Source organism: Oncorhynchus masou, chromosome 24 (assembly GCF_036934945.1).
Source record: "Oncorhynchus masou masou isolate Uvic2021 chromosome 24, UVic_Omas_1.1, whole genome shotgun sequence".
In the NCBI taxonomy this organism is placed as follows: Eukaryota; Metazoa; Chordata; class Actinopteri; order Salmoniformes; family Salmonidae; genus Oncorhynchus; species Oncorhynchus masou.
This window is the reverse complement of record NC_088235.1, coordinates 9,935,065-9,952,840: the sequence shown is the minus strand read 5'-3', so window position 1 is coordinate 9,952,840 and position 17,776 is coordinate 9,935,065. Positions and strand designations below refer to the sequence as shown.

The 17,776-nt window shown below is 47.4% G+C and overlaps 1 protein-coding gene across 1 annotated transcript in view; it reads right to left on the bottom strand.

The window, feature by feature from the left end:
• Positions 1-17,776, bottom strand: part of LOC135513383 (dedicator of cytokinesis protein 1-like) — a 1,066,221-nt gene that overhangs the window by 39,952 nt on the left and 1,008,493 nt on the right. Inside the window, 1 exon segment of the mRNA XM_064936309.1 lies at positions 15,051-15,155. Coding sequence (XP_064792381.1) covers positions 15,051-15,155 — 105 coding nt within the window.

Here is a 17,776-nt window from a genome sequence, read left to right as displayed (position 1 = left end):
GGGGTTTATGGGGCCATAAATGGAATCCAAATATCTCCAAATGCATTGTGGGAAAACTAATACAAAGTCTGTTTGTTAGCGATGGAGACTCGCGAACAAACTCGTTCAACACGATAAAACATACAGGAGAAATATCAGTCAACCATATCAGTCAACCATTTCAGTCAACCATTTCAGTCAACCATTTCAGTCAACCATTTCAGTCAACCATTTCAGTCAACCATTTCAGTCAACCATATCAGTCAACCATATCAGTCAACCATATCAGTCAACCATTTCAGTCAACCATTTCAGTCAACCATTTCAGTCAGCCATATCCGTCAACCATATCAGTCAGCCATATCAGTCAACCATATCAGTCAACCATATCAGTCAACCATATCAGTCAACCATTTCAATCAACCATGATCTTAGCAATGACCCCATGAAAGTCAATGATCCAAGAACGTAAAGGTGCTTAAATCGGTGCTTAAGCTGACAAGGCCGTCATCTTAGGTCACAGGAGTGTGTAGAAACTAACACACCGTGTGAAAGGGAGAGGACAAAACGTACCTGAAAATGTATGAGATGAGGAAACTTTGTTTGTTTATCCTAGTCAGGAAGCTTTTTCAGTGTCCCAAATGGCACCCTATTCCCTATGTAGTGCACTACTTTTGACTAGAGCTCTATGGAACCTGTTCAAAAATTAGTGCCCTCTATAGGGAATACGGCGCTGTTTTGGACGGAGCCCACTGTACGTCTGAGAGAACTCGGTATGATAGAACGTGACAGCTTATACATTAAAGTGCTGGAACACAGTTTGATAAATCTTCTCAGACAACTTTTGTAAAGCCTGAACACGTCCGTTGAGCCGCTGAGACAAACAGAAACACCGCTTCACAGGAACAGACAGGTCAGAGGTCAGCAGGTCAGAGAAAGACGGAGGAACGAAGAACTTCATTTAATACCCCTGCTCTACCGATCGCTAGATACATTCAGACTGCCTTCCCTGCTCTACCGATCGCTAGATACATTCAGACTGCCTTCCTGCTCTACCGATCGCTAGATACATTCAGTCTGCCTTCCCTGCTCTACCGATCGCTAGATACATTCAGACTGCCTTCCCTGCTCTACCGATCGCTAGATACATTCAGTCAGACTGCCTTCCCTGCTCTACCGATCGCTAGATACATTCAGTCAGACTGCCTTCCTGCTCTACCGATCGCTAGATACATTCAGACTGCCTTCCCTGCTCTACCGATCGCTAGATACATTCAGTCAGACTGCCTTCCCTGCTCTACCGATCGCTAGATACATTCAGACTGCCTTCCCTGCTCTACCGATCGCTAGATACATTCAGACTGCCTTCCCTGCTCTACCGATCGCTAGATACATTCAGACTGCCTTCCCTGCTCTACCGATCGCTAGATACATTCAGACTGCCTTCCCTGCTCTACCGATCGCTAGATACATTCAGACTGCCTTCCCTGCTCTACCGATCGCTAGATACATTCAGACTGCCTTCCCTGCTCTACCGATCGCTAGATACATTCAGTCAGACTGCCTTCCCTGCTCTACCGATCGCTAGATACATTCAGACTGCCTTCCCTGCTCTACCGATCGCTAGATACATTCAGTCAGACTGCCTTCCCTGCTCTACCGATCGCTAGATACATTCAGACTGCCTTCCCTGCTCTACCGATCGCTAGATACATTCAGTCAGACTGCCTTCCCTGCTCTACCGATCGCTAGATACATTCAGACTGCCTTCCCTGCTCTACCGATCGCTAGATACATTCAGTCAGACTGCCTTCCCTGCTCTACCGATCGCTAGATACATTCAGACTGCCTTCCCTGCTCTACCGATCGCTAGATACATTCAGTCAGACTGCCTTCCCTGCTCTACCGATCGCTAGATACATTCAGACTGCCTTCCCTGCTCTACCGATCGCTAGATACATTCAGTCAGACTGCCTTCCCTGCTCTACCGATCGCTAGATACATTCAGACTGCCTTCCCTGCTCTACCGATCGCTAGATACATTCAGACTGCCTTCCCTGCTCTACCGATCGCTAGATACATTCAGACTGCCTTCCCTGCTCTACCGATCGCTAGATACATTCAGACTGCCTTCCCTGCTCTACCGATCGCTAGATACATTCAGACTGCCTTCCCTGCTCTACCGATCGCTAGATACATTCAGACTGCCTTCCTGCTCTACCGATCGCTAGATACATTCAGTCAGACTGCCTTCCCTGCTCTACCGATCGCTAGATACATTCAGACTGCCTTCCCTGCTCTACCGATCGCTAGATACATTCAGTCAGACTGCCTTCCCTGCTCTACCGATCGCTAGATACATTCAGACTGCCTTCCCTGCTCTACCGATCGCTAGATACATTCAGTCAGACTGCCTTCCCTGCTCTACCGATCGCTAGATACATTCAGACTGCCTTCCCTGCTCTACCGATCGCTAGATACATTCAGACTGCCTTCCCTGCTCTACCGATCGCTAGATACATTCAGACTGCCTTCCCTGCTCTACCGATCGCTAGATACATTCAGACTGCCTTCCTGCTCTACCGATCGCTAGATACATTCAGACTGCCTTCCCTGCTCTACCGATCGCTAGATACATTCAGACTGCCTTCCCTGCTCTACCGATCGCTAGATACATTCAGACTGCCTTCCCTGCTCTACAGATCGCTAGATACATTCAGACTGCCTTCCCTGCTCTACCGATCGCTAGATACATTCAGACAGACTGCCTTCCCTGCTCTACCGATCGCTAGATACATTCAGTCAGACTGCCTTCCCTGCTCTACCGATCGCTAGATACATTCAGACTGCCTTCCCTGCTCTACCGATCGCTAGATACATTCAGACTGCCTTCCCTGCTCTACCGATCGCTAGATACATTCAGACTGCCTTCCCTGCTCTACCGATCGCTAGATACATTCAGACTGCCTTCCCTGCTCTACCGATCGCTAGATACATTCAGTCAGACTGCCTTCCTGCTCTACCGATCGCTAGATACATTCAGTCAGACTGCCTTCCCTGCTCTACCGATCGCTAGATACATTCAGACTGCCTTCCCTGCTCTACCGATCGCTAGATACATTCAGTCTGCCTTCCCTGCTCTACCGATTGCTAGATACATTCAGACTGCCTTCCCTGCTCTACCGATCGCTAGATACATTCAGTCAGACTGCCTTCCTGCTCTACCGATCGCTAGATACATTCAGTCAGACTGCCTTCCCTGCTCTACCGATCGCTAGATACATTCAGTCAGACTGCCTTCCCTGCTCTACCGATCGCTAGATACATTCAGACTGCCTTCCCTGCTCTACCGATCGCTAGATACATTCAGACTGCCTTCCCTGCTCTACCGATCGCTAGATACATTCAGTCAGACTGCCTTCCTGCTCTACCGATCGCTAGATACATTCAGACTGCCTTCCCTGCTCTACCGATCGCTAGATACATTCAGACTGCCTTCCCTGCTCTACCGATCGCTAGATACATTCAGACTGCCTTCCTGCTCTACCGATCGCTAGATACATTCAGACTGCCTTCCCTGCTCTACCGATCGCTAGATACATTCAGACTGCCTTCCCTGCTCTACCGATCGCTAGATACATTCAGACTGCCTTCCCTGCTCTACCGATCGCTAGATACATTCATTCAGACTGCCTTCCCTGCTCTACCGATCGCTAGATACATTCAGACTGCCTTCCCTGCTCTACCCGCTAGATACATTCAGACTGCCTTCCCTGCTCTACCGATCGCTAGATCCATTCAGTCAGACTGCCTTCCCAGAAGTCCTTTCTCCTGATCCATTCAGTCAGACTGCCTTCCCAGAAGTCCTTTCTCCTGATCCATTCAGTCAGACTGCCTTCCCTGCTCTACCGATCGCTAGATACATTCAGTCAGACTGCCTTCCCTGCTCTACCGATCGCTAGATACATTCAGTCAGACTGCCTTCCCTGCTCTACCGATCGCTAGATACATTCAGCCAGACTGCCTTCCCAGAAGTCCTTTCTCCTGATCCATTCAGTCAGACTGCCTTCCCTGCTCTTCCGATCGCTAGATACATTCAGACTGCCTTCCCTGCTCTACCGATCGCTAGATACATTCAGTCTGCCTTCCCTGCTCTACCGATTGCTAGATACATTCAGACTGCCTTCCCTGCTCTACCGATCGCTAGATACATTCAGTCAGACTGCCTTCCCTGCTCTACCGATCGCTAGATACATTCAGTCAGACTGCCTTCCCTGCTCTACCGATCGCTAGATACATTCAGTCAGACTGCCTTCCCTGCTCTACCGATCGCTAGATACATTCAGACTGCCTTCCCTGCTCTACCGATCGCTAGATACATTCAGACTGCCTTCCCTGCTCTACCGATCGCTAGATACATTCAGTCAGACTGCCTTCCCTGCTCTACCGATCGCTAGATACATTCAGACTGCCTTCCCTGCTCTACCGATCGCTAGATACATTCAGACTGCCTTCCCTGCTCTACCGATCGCTAGATACATTCAGACTGCCTTCCCTGCTCTACCGATCGCTAGATACATTCAGACTGCCTTCCCTGCTCTACCGATCGCTAGATACATTCAGACTGCCTTCCTGCTCTACCGATCGCTAGATACATTCAGACTGCCTTCCCTGCTCTACCGATCGCTAGATACATTCATTCAGACTGCCTTCCCTGCTCTACCGATCGCTAGATACATTCAGACTGCCTTCCCTGCTCTACCGATCGCTAGATACATTCAGACTGCCTTCCCTGCTCTACCGATCGCTAGATCCATTCAGTCAGACTGCCTTCCCAGAAGTCCTTTCTCCTGATCCATTCAGTCAGACTGCCTTCCCAGAAGTCCTTTCTCCTGATCCATTCAGTCAGACTGCCTTCCCTGCTCTACCGATCGCTAGATACATTCAGTCAGACTGCCTTCCCTGCTCTACCGATCGCTAGATACATTCAGTCAGACTGCCTTCCCTGCTCTACCGATCGCTAGATACATTCAGCCAGACTGCCTTCCCAGAAGTCCTTTCTCCTGATCCATTCAGTCAGACTGCCTTCCCTGCTCTTCCGATCGCTAGATACATTCAGTCAGACTGCCTTCCCTGCTCTACCGATCGCTAGATCCATTCAGTCAGACTGCCATCCCTGCTCTACCGATCACTAGATACATTGTCAGACTGCCTTCCCTGCTCTACCGATCACTAGATACATTCAGACTGCCTTCCCTGCTCTACCGATCGCTAGATACATTGTCAGACTGCCTTCCTGCTCTACCGATCACTAGATACATTCAGACTGCCTTCCCTGCTCTACCGATCACTAGATAGATTGTCAGACTGCCTTCCCAGAAGTCCTGTCTGTTGATACATTCAGTCAGACTGCCTTCCCAGAAGTCCTGTCTGTTGATCCATTCAGTCAGACTGCCTTCCCAGAAGTCCTGTCTGTTGATCCATTCAGTCAGACTGTGTTCAGTGTTTTAATAAGAGAATATCCTAATGCCTTCCACATTAGATACAAATACATCATAATCAGCTGAATTAAGCAGCAATGTTTACAACGTGTTCTTACGGAAGGAGAGAAGCAAAGTGCCTTCATTGGAAGCAATGATATCTTTAATATAATTGACCCCCCCCCTCCCAGAGGCAGGGAGATACCGACACACAAACAGCAACATGAAGAAGACAATAAAAACCACTGCAAACACAATGTATCTCAATTATCCTCCGATGAATACTTCCCTAACGACTCGTGCAGAGAGGCCCAGGATTGAAATGACATTAAGTGTTTTCATTATTTTATAATTTAATATAATATGGATTCTGAATGAAGTCCACTCTTCTTCACACTCAAGCGCATTCCACATTTTACCCTTTCCCCTATGTAGTGCACTACTTTTGAAGGCTCTGGTCATAAGTAGGGCACTACTTTTGAAGGCTCTGGTCATAAGTAGGGCACTACTTTTGAAGGCTCTGGTTATAAGTAGTGCACTACTTTTGAAGGAACTGGTTATAAGTAGAGCACTACTTTTGAAGGCTCTGGTCATAAGTAGGGCACTACTTTTGAAGGTTCTGGTTATAAGTAGTGCACTACTTTTGAAGGTTCTGGTTATAAGTAGTGCACTACTTTTGAAGGTTCTGGTTATAAGTAGTGCACTACTTTTGAATGTTCTGGTTATAAGTAGTGCACTACTTTTGAAGGTTCTGGTTATAAGTAGTGCACTACTTTTGAAGGCTCTGGTCCACTATTTATACATATTTTTTATTTAACCTTTATTTAACTAGGAAAGTCAGTTAATAAGAACAAATTCTTATCTACAATGACGGCGTAACCACTAGGCTACCTGCCTCTAACCAGGGACAAAGACTATCATCTCTAGTCCAATAGGACAGCGAGAGGGATAAAGACTATCATCCCTAATCCAATAGGACAGTGAGATGGATAAAGACTATCATCCCTTGTCCAATAGGACAGCGAGAGGGATAAAGACTATCATCCCTAGTCCAATAGGACAGTGAGATGGGTAAAGACTATCATCCCTAGTCCAATAGGAGAGCGAGAGGGATAAAGACCATCATCCCTAGTCCAATAGGACAGTGAGATGGATAAACGCTATCATCCCTAGTCCAATAGGACAGCGAGAGGGATAAAGACCATCATCCCTAGTCCAATAGGACAGTGAGATGGATAAACGCTATCATCCCTAGTCCAATAGGACAGCGAGAGGGAAAAAGAATATCATCCCTAGTCCAATAGGACAGTGAGATGGGTAAAGACTATCATCCCTAATCCAATAGGACAGTGAGAGGGATAAAGACTATCATCCCTAATCCAATAGGACAGTGAGATGGGTAAATACTATCATCCCTAGTCCAATAGGACGACAGTGAGAGGGATAAAGGCGATCATCCCTAATCCAATAGGACAGTGAGAGGGATAAAGACTATCATCCCTAGTCCAATAGGACAGTGAGATGGGTAAAGACTATCATCCCTAGTCCAATAGGACAGCGAGAGGGATAAAGACTATCATCCCTAATCCAATAGGACAGTGAGATGGGTAAATACTATCATCCCTAGTCCAATAGGACGACAGTGAGAGGGATAAAGGTGATCATCCCTAATCCAATAGGACAACAGTGAGAGGGATAACGGCTATCATCCCTAATCCAATAGGACCATGAGAGAAGATAAAGACTATCATCCTTAGTCCAATAGGACAGTGAGAGGGATAAAGACTATCATCCCTAATCCAATAGGACAGTGAGAGGGGTAACGGCTATCATCCCTAGTCCAATAGGACATTCAGAGAGGATAAAGACTATCATCCCTAGTCCAATAGGACAGTGAGAGGGATAAAGACTATTGTCCCTAGTCCAATAGGACAACAGTGAGAGGGATAACGGCTATCTTCCCTAATCCAATAGGACAGTGAGACGGGCAACGGCTATCATCCCTAATCCAATAGGACAGTGAGAGGGGTAACAGCTATCATCCCTAATACAATAGGACAGTGAGAGGGGTAACGGCTATCATCCCTAATCCAATAGGACAGTGAGAGGGGTAACGGCTATCATCCCTAATCCAATAGGACAGTGAGATGGATAAAGACTATCATCCCTGGTCCAATAGGACAGTGAGAGGGATAAAGACTATCATCCCTAGTCCAATAGGACAGTGAGATGGATAAAGACTATCATCCCTGGTCCAATAGGACAGTCAGAGAGGTATAAAGACTATCATCCCTGGTCCAATAGGACAGTGAGATGGATAAACGCTATCATCCCTAGTCCAATAGCACAGCGAGAGGGAAAAAGACTATCATCCCTAGTCCAATAGGACAGTGAGATGGGTAAAGACTATCATCCCTAATCCAATAGGACAGTGAGATGGGTAAATACTATCATCCCTAGTCCAATAGGACGACAGTGAGAGGGATAAAGGCAATCATCCCTAGTCCAATAGGACGACAGTGAGAGGGATAAAGGCGATCATCCCTAATCCAATAGGACAACAGTGAGAGGGATAACGGCTATCATCCCTAATCCAATAGGACCATGAGAGAAGATAAAGACTATCATCCTTAGTCCAATAGGACAGTGAGAGGGATAAAGACTATCATCCCTAATCCAATAGGACAGTGAGAGGGGTAAATACTATCATCCCTAGTCCAATAGGACGACAGTGAGAGGGATAAAGGCGATCATCCCTAATCCAATAGGACAACAGTGAGAGGGATAACGGCTATCATCCCTAATCCAATAGGACCATGAGAGAAGATAAAGACTATCATCCTTAGTCCAATAGGACAGTGAGAGGGATAAAGACTATCATCCCTAGTCCAATAGGACATTCAGAGAGGATAAAGACTATCATCCCTAGTCCAATAGGACAGTGAGAGGGATAAAGACTATTGTCCCTAGTCCAATAGGACAACAGTGAGAGGGATAACGTCTATCTTCCCTAATCCAATAGGACAGTGAGACGGGCAACGGCTATCATCCCTAATCCAATAGGACAGGGAGAGGGATAACGGCTATCATCCCTAATCCAATAGGACAATGAGAGGGGTAACAGCTATCATCCCTAATCCAATAGGACAGTGAGAGGGGTAACGGCTATCATCCATAATCCAATAGGACAGTGAGAGGGATAAAGACTATCATCCCTAGTCCAATAGGACAGTCAGAGAGGTAACAGCTATCATCCCTAGTCCAATAGGACAGTCAGAGAGGTAACGGCTATCATCCCTAATCCAATAGGACAGTGAGAGGGATAACGGCTATCATCCCTAATCCAATAGGACAGTGAGAGGGGTAACGGCTATCATCCCTAGTCCAACAGGACAGTCAGAGAGGATAAATACTATCATCCCTAGTCCAATAGGACGACAGTGAGAGGGATAAAGACTATCATCCCTGGTCCAATAGGACAGTGAGAGGGATAAAGACTATCATCCCTAGTCCAATAGGACAGTCAGAGAGGTAACAGCTATCTGGTGCAGAACATCAGTGATTTACTGGAGATCAGTAGAGGCCAGGGCACAAAACACTAACCCACTTTAGCTGGCAATAATAATCTAGTTTAGTTAATGTTGTTGTGCACCTATTAAGGAGAAAACACTCTCTCCAGCCCTTACAAGATTAATGCTCTGTGGTGAATTGCCATTTTATTTGGGGGGGGAAAGAACACTGTCCCCTTTAAAATAGGCACAGCATATTCCCGTGTCCCAAATCACAGCCTGTTTCACTATATAGTGCACTACTTTTGAATAAGCCCATTGGGTTCTGGTCAAAAATAAGGGCACTATATAGTGAATAGGCTTCCATTTGGAACACATCCTTTGTTCCAGTATCTGATCAGTAATGATAACTTCTGGGCCGATACTAATAAGCTGAGGTTTTCATCTCACTGAATTAGATATGAGAAGTAATTTATTTCTTACGACTCCCCCCCTTTCTCGAACAGGAAGTAAAGCATCTTTAGCTCCAAGAAGGTAGTCTACAGTAGACCGGATGTAGAGAAGTCTATGAGGTAGTCGACAGTAGACAGGTGCTGGTCATAGACAACCCCAACCTACCCCAGACACACATCACTCTCTCTGTCCTCCAGACACACATCACTCTCTCTGTCCTCCAGACACACATCACTCTCTCTGTCCTCCAGACACACATCACTCTCTGTCCTCCAGACACACATCACTCTCTCTGTCCTCCAGACACACATCACTCTCTCTGTCCTCCAGACACACATCACTCTCTCTGTCCCCCAGACACATCACTCTCTGTCCTCCAGACACACATCACTCTCTCTGTCCTCCAGACACACATCACTCTCTGTCCCCCAGACACACATCACTCTCTGTCCTCCAGACACACATCACTCTCTCTGTCCTCCAGACACACTCTCTCTCTGTCCTCCAGACACACATCACTCTCTGTCCTCCAGACACACATCACTCTCTCTGTCCTCCAGACACACATCACTCTCTGTCCTCCAGACACATCACTCTCTGTCCTCCAGACACACATCACTCTCTCTGTCCTCCAGACACACATCACTCTCTCTGTCCTCCAGACACACATCACTCTCTCTGTCCTCCAGACACACATCACTCTCTGTCCTCCAGACACACATCACTCTCTGTCCTCCAGACACACATCACTCTCTGTCCCCCAGACACACATAACTCTCTCTGTCCTCCAGACACACATCACTCTCTGTCCTCCAGACACACATCACTCTCTCTGTCCTCCAGACACACATCACACTCTCTGTCCTCCAGACACACATCACTCTCTCTGTCCTCCAGACACATCACTCTCTGTCCTCCAGACACATCACTCTCTCTGTCCTCCAGACACACATCACTCTCACTGTCCTCCAGACACACATCACTCTCACTGTCCTCCAGACACACATCACTCTCTCTGTCCTCCAGACACACATCACTCTCTCTGTCCTCCAGACACACATCACTCTCTGTCCTCCAGACACACATCACTCTCTGTCCTCCAGACACACATCACTCTCTGTCCCCCAGACACACATCACTCTCTCTGTCCCCCAGAAAGCTGACAATAGAATCAAAGAGAGGACTGTGTATAGATGGTCTATAAAGGCCTTTTAGACAGCCAGACAGACAAAGGCAGCACCTGGCTGTTCAATCTGTAAAGGATGCTGTGCCCTGCTAGAGGAGGACGGGTTTAGAGGGGAGCCTTGTGAACACGGTCTTCAACAGCCCTAATGGAATGATCAGACGAAGCCTCTTCCTTAAAGGAGCGTCTTTACAGATGTTCTGGAAAGAGGACGCCGTCGTGACAAAACAGCGGAGTCTCTCCCGAACGGGGGAGAGAGCTCAACACCACCCAAATCAGTTACACGCCTTGGGAAACGAGAGAGAACCAGGGACATGTTGAACAGGAGACAGTCGGGCACAATGACACGACTTTCCTCCGTTAACACCGTGTAGAAACCACCAGCCCCCAGTGACCCAGAGACCAGTGACCCAGAGACAAGTGACCCAGAGACCCAGACACCAGTGACCCAGACACCAGTGACCCAGACACCAGTGACCCAGAGACCAGTGACCCAGACAACAGTGACAGTGACACAGACACCAGTGACCCAGAGACCAGTGACCCAGACACCAGTGACAGTGACCCAGACACCAGTGACAGTGACCCAGACACCAGTGACCCAGAGACCCAGACACCAGTGACCCAGACACCAGTGACCCAGACACCAGTGACCCAGACACCAGTGACCCAGACACCAGTGACCCAGACACCAGTGACCCAGACACCAGTGACCCAGACACCAGTGACAGTGACCCAGACACCAGTGACCCAGACACCAGTGACCCAGTCCCAGTGACCCAGTCCCAGTGACCCAGACCCAGTGACCCAGACACCAGTGACCCAGAGACCAGTGACCCAGACACCAGTGACCCAGACACCAGTGACCCAGACACCAGTGACCCAGTCCCAGTGACCCAGAGACCAGTGACCAGTGACCCAGACACCAGTGACCCAGAGACCAGAGACCAGTGACCCAGAGACCAGTGACCCAGAGACCAGTGACCCAGACACCAGTGACCCAGACACCAGTGACCCAGACACCAGTGACCCAGAGACCAGTGACCCAGACACCAGTGACCCAGAGACCAGTGACCCAGACACCAGTGACCCAGACACCAGTGACCCAGAGACCAGTGACCCAGAGACCAGTGACCCAGAGACCAGAGACCAGTGACCCAGACACCAGTGACCCAGACACCAGTGACCCAGACACCAGTGACCCAGACACCAGTGACCCAGACACCAGTGACCCAGAGACCAGTGACCCAGACACCAGTGACCCAGACACCAGTGACCCAGAGACCAGAGACCCAGACACCAGTGACCCATCAATAGCCCCAACTCTTTCCAACTTTCATTTACATGGGCACTGACATGGTTTGTTAACCAGGTCCGGATGTGAGAATAAAATACACTTTCGTTGACTGAAGACCAATCATTTGTTCACCACACGGCAGAAGACAGTGGGCAGATAACAACAAATAAAACCAGCTGAAGGTTTAGGTCAGACAGGAACAGGATGTGTGAGAGGCTGACCCTCTGGCACAACAAGTAGCTAGGGACCAATGGGGATCCTTAAACCCCAGGAAGAGTAGCTGCTGCCTTGACAGGAACTAATGGTGATCCATAATAAACCCCAGGAAGAGTAGCTGCTGCCTTGGCAGGAACTAAATGGGGATCCATAATAAACCCCAGGAAGAGTAGCTGCTGCCTTGGCAGGAACTAATGGGGATCCATAATAAACCCCAGGAAGAGTAGCTGCTGCCTTGGCAGGAACTAATGGTGATCCATAATAAACCCCAGGAAGAGTAGCTGCTGCCTTGGCAGGAACTAATGGTGATCCATAATAAACCCCAGGAAGAGTAGCTGCTGCCTTGACAGGAACTAATGGTGATCCATAATAAACCCCAGGAAGAGTAGCTGCTGCCTTGACAGGAACTAATGGGGATCCATAATAAACCCCAGGAAGAGTAGCTGCTGCCTTGGCAGGAACTAATGGGGATCCATAATAAACCCCAGGAAGAGTAGCTGCTGCCTTGGTAGGAACTAATGGGGATCCATAATAAACCCCAGGAAGAGTAGCTGCTGCCTTGACAGGATCAGAAAGAAGGAACAGAGAAGCAAATGGAGAGAGGAAGGAACAGAGATGGGGAGGGGAGGAGACTTTGGGAGGGGAAGAGGAGAGGAGACCTTGTCCGGTAGGACTACTGGAGACAAGAAGAGATTACTACTGGTTAAGACTGAGAGCTAGGGTGGAGGGACTAGGCCTTACGGACAGCAGCTGTATGTTACATTGTAATGATGCACACACACACACACACACACAGAGACAGAGAGAGAGACAGAGAGAAGTCACCCTCAGAGGGGAAGGCTTGATGGGAAAACCCTTGTCTATTAACAGACAGAAGCGTAAGAGGCTCCAGCTCACTGCTATGTAGTGTGATTACACACTTCTATTTAACACAACATTCTCACAGTCCAAATATAATATCCTCTCTCCACGTCTTTCTCTCAGAGTGCAGCCTTACAGCCTGTTGAAGTCCCCTCTCTCTTCTTCCTCTCTCCCTCTCCTCTCCTCTCCTCTCCTCTCCTCTCCTCTCCTCTCCTCTCCTCTCCTCTCTCTCTCTCTCTCTCTCTCTCTCTCTCTCTCTCTCTCTCTCTCTCTCCTCTCCTCTCCTCTCCTCTCCTCCTCCCTCTCCTCTCCTCTCCTCTCCTCTCCTCTCCTCCACTCCCCTCCCCTCTCCTCCAGTCCAACACTCAAACGTCTTCTTGAAATTCAGGGAGAAAAACCAAAAGATAACACCACACAACAGAGTGAGAGGTTTGAATATGAGGCAGGGGACTCTACAGGCCGAGGCAGGGGACACTACTGGCCGAGGCAGGGGACTCGACTGGCCGAGGCAGGGGACTCGACTGGCCGAGGCAGGGGACTCGACTGGCCGAGGCAGGGGACTCGACTGGCCGAGGCAGGGGACTCGACTGGCCGAGGCAGGGGACTCGACTGGCCGAGGCAGGGGACTCGACTGGCCGAGGCAGGGGACTCTACTGGCCGAGGCAGGGGACTCTACTGGCCGAGGCAAGGGACTCTACTGGCCGAGGCAGGGGACTCGACTGGCCGAGGCAAGGGACTCTACTGGCTGAGGTAATGTATTGACTGTTGAGGCAGGGGACTCTACTGGCTGAGGTAATGTAGTGACTGTTGAGGCAGGGGACTCTACTGGCTGAGGTAATGTAGTGACTGTTGAGGCAGGGGACTCTCCTGGCCGAGGCAGGGGACTCTACTGGCTGAGGTAATGTAGTGACTGTTGAGGCAGGGGACTCTACTGGCTGAGGTAATGTAGTGACTGTTGAGGCAGGGGACTCTACTGGCTGAGGTAATGTATTGACTGTTGAGGCAGGGGACTCTACTGGCTGAGGCAAGGGACTCTACTGGCTGAGGTAATGTAGTGACTGTTGAGGCAGGGGACTCTACTCGCTGAGGTAATGTAGTGACTGTTGAGGCAGGGGACTCTACTCGCTGAGGTAATGTAGTGACTGTTGAGGCAGGGGACTCTACTGGCTGAGGTAATGTAGTGACTGTTGAGGCAGGGGACTCTACTGGCTGAGGTAATGTAGTGACTGTTGAGGCAGGGGACTCTACTGGCTGAGGTAATGTATTGACTGTTGAGGCAGGGGACTCTACTGGCTGAGGTAATGTAGTGACTGTTGAGGCAGGGGACTCTACTGGCTGAGGTAATGTAGTGACTGTTGAGGCAGGGGACTCTACTGGCTGAGGTAATGTAATGACTGTTGAGGCAGGGGACTCTACTCGCTGAGGTAATGTAGTGACTGTTGAGGCAGGGGACTCTACTGGCTGAGGCAGGGGACTCTACTGGCTGAGGTAATGTAATGACTGTTGAGGCAGGGGACTCTACTGGCTGAGGTAATGTATTGACTGTTGAGGCAGGGGACTCTACTGGCTGAGGTAATGTAGTGACTGTTGAGGCAGGGGACTCTACTGGCTGAGGTAATGTATTGACTGTTGAGGCAGGGGACTCTACTGGCTGAGGTAATGTAGTGACTGTTGAGGCAGGGGACTCTACTGGCTGAGGTAATGTAGTGACTGTTGAGGCAGGGGACTCTACTGGCTGAGGTAATGTATTGACTGTTGAGGCAGGGGACTCTACTGGCTGAGGTAATGTATTGACTGTTGAGGCAGGGGACTCTACTGGCTGAGGTAATGTATTGACTGTTGAGGCAGGGGACTCTACTGGCTGAGGTAATGTAGTGACTGTTGAGGCAGGGGACTCTACTGGCTGAGGTAATGTATTGACTGTTGAGGCAGGGGACTCTACTGGCCGAGGCAGGGGACTCTACTGGCTCAGGTAATGTAGTGACTGTTTACTCTTTCACTCTGAACAGATGGCTGCAGAACTATGGACTGTGTGTGTGTGTGCCTGTGTGTAGGACCCAGGTACTACTTACCCTGAGGAAGGAAGGGAAGCCCACGCCGTAGTATCCCACAGCGAAGTAGTCTGGCTTGGGCCGGATCACCTTCACAATGTTCTCGTAGAACTGAGCCTGCTTCCTCTGTAACAGGAAGTAACCTTCAGGAAGACTCAATGTACTGGGATGCAGAATACCATGTGTACACACACACACACACACACACACACACACACACACACACACACACACACACTGAAAGCCACATGTCAAGGTGTTGGGCATATGATAATACATATAGTTCTATACCAGTAGAATATACCACGTCTCCTACAACAAGATGACAGTTTCTATACCAGTAGAATATACCACGTCTCCTACAACAAGATGACAGTTTCTATACCAGTAGAATATACCACGTCTCCTACAACAAGAGGACAGTTTCTATACCAGTAGAATATACCACGTCTCCTACAACAAGATGACAGTTTCTATACCAGTAGAATATACCACGCCTCCTACAACAAGATGACAGTTTCTATACCAGTAGAATATACCACGTCTCCTACAACAAGATGACAGTTTATATACCAGTAGAATATACCATGTCTCCTACAACAAGATGACTGTTTCTATACCAGTAGAATATACCACGTCTCCTACAACAAGATGACAGTTTATATACCAGTAGAATATACCATGTCTCCTACAACATGATGACAGTTTCTATACCAGTAGAATATACCATGTCTCCGACAACAAGATGACAGTTTCTATACCAGTAGAATATACCACGTCTCCTACAACCAGATGACAGTTTATTTACCAGTAGAATATACCATGTCTCCTACAACAAGAGGACAGTTTCTATACCAGTAGAATATACCACGTCTCCTTCAACAAGATGACAGTTTCTATACCAGTAGAATATACCACATCTCCTACAACAAGATGACAGTTTCTATACCAGTAGAATATACCATGTCACCTACAACAAGAGGACAGTTTCTATACCAGTAGAATATACCACGTCTCCTACAACAAGAGGACAGTTTCTATACCAGTAGAATATACCATGTCACCTACAACAAGAGGACAGTTTCTATACCAGTAGAATATACCACATCTCCTACAACAAGATGACAGTTTCTATACCAGTAGAATATACCACGTCTCCTACAACATGAGGACAGTTTCTATACCAGTAGAATATACCATGTCACCTACAACAAGATGACAGTTTCTATACCAGTAGAATATACCATGTCTCCAACAACAAGATGACAGTTTCTATACCAGTAGAATATACCACGTCGCCTACAACAAGAGGACAGTTTCTATACCAGTAGAATATACCATGTCTCCTACAACAAGAGGACAGTTTATTTACCAGTAGAATATACCACATCTCCTACAACAAGATGACAGTTTCTATACCAGTAGAATATACCACGTCTCCTACAACAAGAGGACAGTTTCTTATAACAAGATGACAGTTTCTATACCAGTAGAAAATACCACATCTCCTACAAGATGACAGTTTCTATACAAGTAGAATATACCACGTCTCCTACAACAAGATGACAGTTTATTTACCAGTAGAATATACCATGTCTCCTACAAGATGACAGTTTCTATACCAGTAGAATATACCACGTCTCCTACAACAAGATGACAGTTTATTTACCAGTAGAATATACCATGTCTCCTACAACAAGAGGACAGTTTCTATACCAGTAGAATATACCACATCTCCTACAACAAGATGACAGTTTCTATACCAGTAGAATATACCACGTCTCCTACAACAAGAGGACAGTTTCTATACCAGTAGAATATACCATGTCACCTACAACAAGAGGACAGTTTCTATACCAGTAGAATATACCACATCTCCTACAACAAGATGACAGTTTCTATACCAGTAGAATATACCACGTCTCCTACAACAAGAGGACAGTTTCTATACCAGTAGAATATACCATGTCTCCTACAACAAGAGGACAGTTTATTTACCAGTAGAATATACCATGTCTCCTACAACAAGAGGACAGTTTATTTACCAGTAGAATATACCACGTCTCCTACAACAAGATGACAGTTTCTATACCAGTAGAATATACCACGTCTCCTACAACAAGATGACAGTTTCTATACCGGTAGAATATACCACGTCTCCTACAAGATGACAGTTTCCATACCAGTAGAATATACCACATCTCCTACAAGATGACAGTTTCTATACAAGTAGAATATACCACGTCTCCTACAACAAGATGACAGTTTCTTACAACAAGATGACAGTTTCTATACCAGTAGAATATACCATGTCTCCTACAAGATGACAGTTTCTATACCAGTAGAATATACCACGTCTCCTACAACAAGATGACAGTTTATTTACCAGTAGAATATACCATGTCTCCTACAACAAGAGGACAGTTTCTATACCAGTAGAATATACCACGTCTCCTACAACAAGATGACAGTTTCTATACCAGTAGAATATACCACATCTCCTACAAGATGACAGTTTCTATACAAGTAGAATATACCACATCTCCTACAACAAGATGACAGTTTCTTACAACAAGATGACAGTTTCTATACCAGTAGAATATACCATGTCTCCTACAAGATGACAGTTTCTATACCAGTAGAATATACCACGTCTCCTACAACAAGATGACAGTTTATTTACCAGTAGAATATACCATGTCTCCTACAACAAGAGGACAGTTTCTATACCAGTAGAATATACCACG